Below are 9,627 nucleotides of genomic sequence, written 5' to 3' on the forward strand. Positions count from 1 at the left end.
GGTGCCTTGGCTCAGATTTGCCCACCAGCCTGCAATGCCCTTGTACAGAGCAGGTGCTTCAGCAAGTGTCTGACAGAAGACAACTGCAGGCCCTGGGCCTGGTGGGGTCAGAGCCCATACAGGCAGCAGCACACAGGAGGCCCGAGAAGGGGCGGAGCAGGCGTCTTCCTCCACAGCTTCCCTCACAGGCTCTGCAGGAGGATCTGGAATGCCGCTCCAAGAGCCGGTCTGGGACAGGGACAGAGGCCAGGTGTGCACTGCTACCTGCTGCCCTGAGCTTCCCACCCAGCCCAAGGTGTGCCAACTCGTGCAAGCCCTGAGTGGCTGGTTCTAGTTCAAGGGCTCTGAGCTGGCTCAGCCCCAAACCAGGGCCTCTTTCTGGGCCTCAGTGAGGGATGCCCATGAGTCAGCACTGAGATGTGGCCGGAGCAACAGGAAGGGCAGGGTGTGGAACAGGGAGCCAGGGATTGGGCGGGGGGCGGTCTGGGCCAGTGCCTGGAAGAACCCGCATCCTTGCAACCTCCATCCGCTGCAAGGTCTTTGCCCTGCAGATCTTTCCAGAAGAGTTCTGTCACGACCACTCCACAGGTGATGGCAGATAGGTTCCATGAGGCTTGAATGGGTTGTAAAGCTGCGGACTCCGGCCTGACCTGCCACGTTCCCTCACCCAGGCGTGACCGCTGAGAACCACATCACACACCTGTAGCCCCGATGCTAGCCTGAAGGCTAAAGAAGGCTAAGGAGGTAGGCAAGGGAGCAGGGACAGACCTTCAACGCCCATTTCTTGATTGTGTAACAATACTTGATTAAAATGAAGTCACACAGTGCATCTTTTATTAGACATTATTTTAATACCATATCAAAACACCTTGACTAATGAAGAAAGCCTTTTCCCCCAGCTTTGAACGTATTTTTAAACATTTTATAAGGTTTTTTTTTTTGTATTTTAAAATATAAATACAGAAACCTATCTTGCAGGGGCTGATGCCACATGTGAACATCAATGGCTAGAATGTTCTCAAACAGAATGCCTGAAAACAGGGGCAGCTGTACATATCCCTTTAATAAGTCTTTTGTTTGTCTAGGTTTTCTGGAAAAAAAAATCCACAGGGGTCTAAGAAAAACGTTCAGGCATTTTTGCAGGACACTTGTGATTGTTAAATCCTCTGAACTGACCAGAACCAGGAGGGAAGAGGGGAGGAGGAATGGAAAGGAGGCGGGGAGAAGGTCCTCAGTGGGTTGGTTTTTGGCAATGAAGTCAAGATATCAGGGTCCCAAGGGGAGAAAAGTGCAAAACCAAGCCAGAAAATTGGGGAAAAAACCAAACGAACAATAACAAAAAAAAAAACCAAGGCAGAGCGGTTGATGGAGAGACCGCCGGGTGCCGGGCACAGGAGGGCTGTGAGCTCTGCTTTGCGAGTGGCGAGAACCCGGCTCTGGTCGTTTTGTCACTGAGCGGGTTCTGGCCGGGCAGCAGACGGCAATCTGTAAACATCACGAGGGAAAACACCAGTCGACACTAGACATTTTTTTTATAATTTTTTTTTTTTGTAAACACTTTAGAGACAGACCCACAACGCCTTTCAAAGGTGAAAAAGAAAATGCCCTTTCCCTCCTGAGATGAGGATGAGGGGAAGGATATTGGGTGATTCTTTCTTCTCTCAAACTCGCTCTCATTCAATCTGGTGTCCTCAGGGAGAAAGGGAGAACCATTCTCTGGAAGTCAGTGCAGGAGGGGTGCCCTGTTCCCACTGGTGTCCCCAGCTCAGCTCTGCCCCAGTGTCCGAAGCCTCCTCTCAGGAACGGGGGCCTGGCTGTCCCTGTGGGGACCGTAAGATGTAAGTCGTGCTCCGTCGGGCCCGAGGCCAGCCGCGTGCATCCCGCTGAGGCCGGGCAGGGGCACCTGTGGCTCCGGTCTGGGGGCCCCGAAGCCAAACACCATGCCGGGAATTTGGACTTGCAGCCAGCACCAGGCTGCATTCCCTCTGCCTCCCTCCTCCCCTCGCCTTTTCTTCACCCACGTCCTCACTTTTTGAGGTGAAGGTAAAAAGGGCAGAAGTCCCTGAATAGTTTGACATCATCAGCTGTTCTGGGAGTTTACTTGGAATAAGTAAAATAAACCTAACAAAGAACAAAAGAAAAAAACGAAAGAAAGAGGGAGAGGGAGAGAGAGAGAGAAAGAGCGCAAAAGAGGCCCCCAGACCCTTGGATTCATGTGAGATGAGGTGGGTTTTGGTTTCTCTGGGGGTTTGGTTTGTTTGGCAGAAAACAGAAAAGTGCCAGCCCAGAACTCAGGAGGGACAGGTAGGATGGGGACAGGAGAGAATGGTCAGCAGTAAAGCAGGGTGCCTGGGGGAGAAACTGGGGTTGGACGACGGTGACAGGGGAGCACATGTGCACATCTCGGGAGGAAGCTGGTTGTGCTGGTCTGCTGTGCAAACAGGGACTTGGGTGGCGGGGCCCCAGGTCTGGCCTGGAGGCCTCAGATTCATCTGGAAGGGGGTGAGGGTGGTGGGTGCAGGTGGGAAGAACCAGCCAAGAGCTGACTGCTGACAAGCGCTGCAGGGAACAAGGCGCCGTCCCACACTCGGTCTTGTCTAATGAGTGTGCTGTCCACGTGGGGACGCAAGCGAGATTATCCCGTCCCCAAAGAAGCAGCAGAGACACCCACACCACCGAGGGGCAAGGACCTTCCCCGGCCCCCCCAGCAAGCACGAGGCACAGCCGGGGTGCAAAGCAGCATCCTGTCCCAGGGCTTGTGCTGCTTCTCCTGCCCAGCACTTTCCAAGGGACCTTCCTGAACCTTCCTCGGGGAGATTCACCCTAGACACGGGGAACACGACGGGCCTTCCCCCAACTCACCTTCCTCTACCCGGCAGGTTCTTCCTTGCAACGTGCGAGTCTGGACTCTCATCCTTCCCAGGAACCCTCCCCACCCCACAGAACCCCTGCTGCTGAGATGCTCCCCTCTCCCCTGACCCCTCTTGGCCAGGGGAGGCGGGGCGCGGGGTGCCGTGAGGGCAGCTCAGCCCCCCTCCCCGCCTCCAGGCCCCAGAGCGACGTGACCCCAACCACGGGCTCACCTTTGAGAGGAGTCAGCAAGCGAGCCCAGCAGGGTCAGTCCGCGGGGTGTTCTGGACAAGATCTGTTCACTTCAAACCACGAGTCTATGCAACTGAGGGGAGACGGCAAGGGAGACACATCACCGGCTGGCCAGGCCGCTCCCTGGGGGCTAGCTCCAAGGGTCGGGTCTCTCGGCAGGGAATGCCTGATAGCTCACCTGCGGGGACCCCTTATACCCACTGTCTGCTAGCAGATGGGAGGACACCCAGGGGGGTCCTGGCGCAGCCGGAGTCCCCGTGCACTGCGTATGGAGTCCCAGTGCAGTGCGTATGGGCTTGGGGTGGACCTAGGCGCTGCAGGATGCAGGGAGTGTGGCCTTGAGATGGACAAGGCCTCAGGGGCATGGAGGCCAGGAGGATGGCAACAGCTACGGGTCAGAGGGTGAGAGTGGGGGGCTGCACAGGGCAGCCAGTCAACTATCTCCAAGGCTTAAAGGGCAAAGAAGTGGGAACAAAGCCCTGGCAGGCTGGTCATCGCCCTGAGCAAGGCCTCTCCTGAGTCACAGGAGCAGCCTGAGGCTCCCTCCCTGGTCTCCCTCTCAGGAGACCCCCAAGCTCGACCTGGCTTGGCTGGCTGTGGTGGGCAGCCAGCATCTAGTCCTCCTTCCTGGAGAAGGTGGGCCAGGGGAGGACTGGCCCTGTGGCTTAGTGACATTGCTCAGGAGAGACAGACAAGAGGCTAGCAGGGAAATCCTGGTCTCTAGTGTTTACAGAAAGCACTGTCTGAACAGAGAGGGAAGAGAAATTGGCCCAAGACAGCTTTCTGTAAAACATCTGGGTATTTTCAAAACAGGAACCAGACAGATCATTTGCATAAGTCTCTCCCAGAGCCGAAGATTCCCTTCTTCTGGCTCTGGTCAATGCTTCCCTGGGACACTGGAGTGCTGGGTGCTGCGCCCAGGCCAAGACCCCCTCCCCTTAGGCCTCACTTGCGCCTTTCTGACACCAGCCACATCCATGTGCTGTCCCGTGGCCAGTGGCCCCGTGAGTCAGGCTTTGGAAAAGGCTGTGTGTCAGGAAGCAGCTCTGGGGCTCCAGGGGCCGAGAACAGGTGGAGGCCACGGGCAGCACAGAGCGTCCTCCCGTCCTGGGTAAGGAGGTGTCTTCTTTCCAGTTGGAATCAAGAATGAGGCTCATGCTGGAGCCTGAGGGCGAATCTCAGTCCTGCTAATTATAGAAGCTCGCAGCACCGGGGCCCACAGGTAGTGGCTATTCCTGCCTGCTGGGCCTCTGGGGAGGACGGGCAGGGCCAGGGCAGCCAGCACAGCCCTCCGTGCTGACCCGCCCCCGCCACCAGACCAGGGTCTGCACACTGGGGCAGAGGGGCTCACAGAGATGGACGGGGACTCAACCTCCCAGGGGGCAGGGGCTCCACAGGCCTCCCCGTCGGCCCCGCCACCCAGGCTCTGCGCTCAGCACGTCCAGAACTCCCCACCTGCTGACCTCTGCCTCGACTCCACTCAGAGTGCTGGGGGACGGGGCGGCTAGTGACAATCTGCCCGTCTCTCCCCCCACCCACAGGGAAGGGGCCCTCTGGGGTCGGGGGTGCAGCTAAGCTGGCCCTGCCGGCCCTCTCGTACCTTTTGTGATAAATGCACAGGCAGGGCAGCCTGGCTATCGTGTCCCCCTGAAGCAGCTCCTCCAGGCAGATCACACACTCACCCGCATCTTTAGTCAGCACGTCATCTGCAAAGGGGGGACAGGGGAGAGCGGGGGGTCAGTCACCAGCAGGCAGGGATCTAGGATCTGCTTGGGACTGTGTGGGTCACCTGAGTCAGCGAAAGCCCAAGAGGGACCTTGACGTAAAGGTCCTCCCTGTGGACACAAGACATGCAAACCACACGTTAACTACCTGAAGACAAAATGGGATTAATCACCAAGTAAGCGGCCCGGGCGATGAAGGACGAAAAAGGCTTGGAGAGGAGGAGACGTGCAGCAGAGGCAGCACGAGACAGAATGGTTCCCTGAACAGACTTTCCCCCTAAACATACACACAGACCAGGTGCACTGGATTTCTGGTTTGGAAAAAAATGGTGATGAGGAGAGTGGTACGAGGCGAGGGTGAAGGGAAGAAACAGGTACCCCAGCCAATACGCGTACGTGTGTGTCCACGGCAGCATCATTCACGAGAGCCCAAGGTGGGAACAACCCAAATGTCCGCCAGCGGATGAAGGGAGAAATGAACCACGTGGACCCACACAACGGCGTATCCACTCAGCCAGGAAAGGGGTGAAGAGGTGACGCCTGCTGAAACGTGGATGCACCTCGAAAACATGGTGCTGAGTGGAAGGAGCCAGATGCAAAAGGCCACCTGCTGTCTGATCCCCTTTATGTGAAATGTCCAGAAGAGGCAAGTTCAGAGACAAAAAAGTAGGTCAGGGGCTGGGGGCAGGGGGCACTGGGGAGTGACTGCTTAATGAGTAAGGGATTTTCCTTTGTTTTTCTTGTGGTCACATGAGATCTATCCTCTTAATAAAAATGTAAGAGTACGGTATACTATTGGTATAGGCACCATGCTACAGAGCAGACCTCTAGACTTATACATATTACATAACTGAAACTTTTTTCTTTTTTTTAAAAAGTCACATTATCAGCGTTTTTTTCCCTTCCCAATATTTATTTATGTATTTATTTGGCTGCACCAGGTTTTAGGTGTGGCATGCAGGATCTAGTTCCCCAAGCAGGGATCGAACCTGGGCCCCCTGCAATGGGAACGAGGAGTCTTAATTAACCACTGGACCACCAGGGAAGCCCCATAACTGAAACTTTCTGCCAGTTGAATAGCAATTGCCTGTTTCCCTCTCCCCTGTCAACCACACTTCTACTCTCTGGTTCTGTGGGGTTGACTGCTTTAGATCCTTTATGTAAGTGGAATCATGCAAGGAGTTCCTTCTGGGATGATGAAATGTTTGGAACTAGACAGAGATGGTGGTTGCACAACATTGTGAATGTCCCAAATGCTACTACACTGTACATGTAAAAATGGTTACTTGTGTGTCATACAAATTTTAACTCAGTTAAATATTTAAAAAAGACACCCCACACCCCACCAGAAAAGAATGAATGGAAGGAAGCTGCTGCCCACCGAGTCCCCAAGCGAAGCTGTGACCAGAACAGCCTGAGCACAACAGGAGGCCGAGCCAGCATCCCCTACAACATTTCTATGACATTCTGGGCACTGCTGACTCAGTGAATAAGCCACGGTCTCAGGATTCAAGAAACTCATAGTCTAGCAGGGGCGGCTGAACAAGAAGACGGAAATGAACAGCACAGGAATTCCTGGAAGTCTTACGACGCACACAGATCCAGATGTGAGAAGTACGGGAGATGCCTAATCAGGGTGGGGACTGTTCAGGGAGGGATATTCCAGGCAAAGGGGACAGCATCTGTGCACCTGGCAAGGCAGGATGTCTGCTGTGGTAGGTGCAGAGTCCTGGGGCCACGGGCGGGGGGCACGGGTAGATGAGACCAACTTCCTGAGGACGGACTTGTATCCTGCTGTGCCACCTGGGCTTTATCTGGGTCACTGAAGGGCCTTGGAGACGCACTGATCACATCTAGTCTCCTCAAACTACTGGAAATGACTGCAAGAGCCTACAGATGGAGAGCCCGCTATGGAGGCTAATGCCGTGGTGCAGGAGAGATGAACTCAAGGCCAGCACCAGCAATGGGGAGAGATGGATGGCATGAATTGGGGCAGCTGGGCAAACGGGGGGCAGGGGAGGGGGCACACACTTGTCAGAGCGAGGGGAGTCAGGAGGAGGGCCAGCTTGGGAAGTACTGATGAGCTCAGAGCTGGGTGGTAGGCGCTGACCAGGCGTCTCCCCCAGGACGCGCTAATGGAAACCTGCTGGAGTCCATTCAAGTCCAGATCTGGGATTTAGAGGAGAGATGTGGGCAATAGGGGTAGATGTGGGATAAAGAGCTTAGACAAATCTAAAGAAGGCAGACGACTGAACCCAGGTGAATTCTAATATTTGAAAGGCAGGTGAAAGAGGTGAAGTCAGCAAAAGGTTACCCAGAAGTTCTCAAAACCATAGGAGAAATACCCTGAGAACAGGTTCTGGATGTAAAGAAAGCAAAGCCTGAAGCAGGGTAATTCCCCACTTCTGAAAGATTTTTATTGATCGTGAACACTGACAATGATACATACTGAGATTTCATGTGTGTTCAGTGAGCCTCAGGATCTTACAAGCCAGGCAGGGCACACGGTGTTATTCCTGTTTTGCAAACGGGGACACTGCAGCCAGAGAACCAGACCCCTTGCCAAAGTCAGAGGGCTCATGAATGGGGCAGGGCCGGGGACCCTCTGCGGGGTTGCCCTCCACCACTACGGTTTCTTTGTGCCCTCTGATTACTTTAGTGGAAGGGGAAACATCTGGGGCTCATAAAATGAGGATTCTTCATGGCCTAGAAGGGTATGGTGACTCAGAGCCCCCCATCAGGAACCCCAAGGAAAACTAAGATAGAATCAATTCAGTACTTAAATCCTTATGCACAAGAGCTGGGAGAGAAGTCACTTTCAGCTTCCAGGCCACCAGGACAGCCTGTGGTCATGTTCTCTGTTAAGATCTGCCTACGCCAAAGCCCCAAAGGCCACCTGAAAGGGTGACGTGGAGGGAAAAGCAGACAGCACACAGTCAGTCTGCCACTGGAGTGTACCCTCAGACTCCAAACGTGGCAAGCGGCACATCTGTAAAAGGGTATGATCCCATTTTTAAAAAAGCACTAGATACCATACACATTTAAATATGTGTGTGTGTGGAAGCACAGCAAAAAGTCTGGAGGGAAACACACACTTTAATAGTAGTGGAGGAAAGGAGGATTAGAAGAAAGATATTTTTATATATTTTTGAATTGTGTGAACAGGCATTACTTTTATAATTAACAACGCCCAATAAAGAAACAGACTAGCGTTTTCATTTCACTCTGAAATGTATCAAAAGGATAATGCGGATTGGTGGGTGGAGAGACATGTGATAGAGCAAGTACAGTATAACGTAGACTCTAGGTGGGGGGTATTTTGGTTTTCACTGCAAAACTCTCAACTTTGCTGTACGTTTGACATTTTTCATAATAAAATACTGGGAGGAAAAAACTCCAATAAAGACGGGAGGAAAAACAGACCAGCTCTGAGAAGGCAGTCATACTGCAGACCTTCTTGGGCATTTATTCCCACTCTGTCTCCGGCATCTCATCCGTAAAGTGAGGATCTGGGTGGGATACAGCCCCTTTTCCGTGCTTCCCTCCTCACTTATGGATGATTTCCTTGGGAGCACAGCAACATTACTGATTCCGAATCAGCGTCCCCTTCTGATTGGTAAGTCAGCTGTGAGCCCAGGGGCAAGTCAGCTGTGAGCCCAGGGGCAAGTCAGAATTCCCTCGGTCCCAAACAGTTTTCTGCATGAGCTGCGCTCTGTCTGTCCTGTCAGGTCCAGGCTGGGATGGGGGCGGGAGCCAGGCAAGGGGATGAGACCTGGGGCTTGCTTCTTCAGTGGGACTGGACTGGACTCTCCGCTCTTTTCTCGCTAGGTATCACTAGGGGAAGGGGAAGGAGAAAGTGGCACAAGGGTGGTTCATCTTCTTATCAAGGACTCAGACTTGAGTACATAGAGGCTCGACACTAGACTTTTCTTACGAACAGTCGATCGCCACCACACAACCCATTACAGGGCATCTTCATGCACAGTGCTTAGCAGCCAGCCTGGGTCTGCACACGGATGGGAAGAACTAAACCGCACAGCTGCCTGCCAGGCTGGCACAAGTGGGGAGCACATTTCACCAGCACCCAGAGCCCTGGCTGCAAAAGGCTGCCTGAGGGGTCCTGGGATGAAGAGGAGCCAGGGCTGGGACCCTGAGAGCATGGGGCAGCAGGGAGTGTTCACACCCAGCGCAGTGCCCGGGGAGCAACATCTCCCCACAGCGGAAGGCAGGAGCCCAAATCCAGCCACAGGCCTGAGTGGGTTGGGTAAAACTTCCCGTCCCAATCCCTGGGCTCTAGGAATCAGCAGCCCCCAGCTGTCCCTGGGCGCCTAGCAGGCGAGGGGAAATGGCTGAAGCTGAAGCCTGGCTATCACCCAGATCCTACGAGACTTCCGCACTCTTGTGATGGGAGCCTGCTGTCTGTTGTCAGAGGACCTTGCAGTCTGAAGCCGGGGACCCCGAGCCTGGCACAAGTTAAGGCCACTCTGCAGCTGGACCCAAACGCCCCCGGGCACCTGAGGTCCCTAGAGGAGGGGGGCTCAACCGATGCTGGCTGAGGAGAACACAGAACCAAGCTGTGCTTTCTTCCCTTTTCTTACTGCCCCTCAAGCACCCACAGCCGCCAGCTTCCCGACACCGTGTGCAAAGCCAACGGCCCTGCCCAGGGGGGAGTGTGGACGTGTGGCTGGCCTGAGGGATGGCGCTGACGGTGCCAATGCCTGGCCCTGTAGCCAGCCCAGAGTGGCAGGCGACGCCCTGTGTGACAGCGCTGCGGTGGGAGGCGATGGCACACTTCTGCCCC

General features: G+C 54.5%; 1 protein-coding gene across 1 annotated transcript in view; it reads right to left on the reverse strand.

Annotated features, from left to right (window-relative positions):
• Positions 1-831: 831 nt before the first annotated feature.
• Positions 832-9,627, reverse strand: part of ZNRF1 (zinc and ring finger 1) — a 101,597-nt gene continuing 92,801 nt past the window's right edge. The window contains exons 3-5 of the mRNA XM_081217255.1: positions 4,703-4,808; positions 3,084-3,175; positions 832-1,820 (exon numbers count right to left, since the gene is read on the reverse strand). Coding sequence (XP_081073381.1) covers positions 3,118-3,175; positions 4,703-4,808 — 164 coding nt within the window. The 3' untranslated portion in view covers positions 832-1,820; positions 3,084-3,117. The remainder of the gene's footprint in view (positions 1,821-3,083; positions 3,176-4,702; positions 4,809-9,627) is intronic.

This window comes from Mesoplodon bidens (assembly GCF_964165515.1).
Source record: "Mesoplodon bidens genome assembly, chromosome: 18".
Lineage (NCBI taxonomy): Eukaryota > Metazoa > Chordata > Mammalia > Artiodactyla > Ziphiidae > Mesoplodon > Mesoplodon bidens.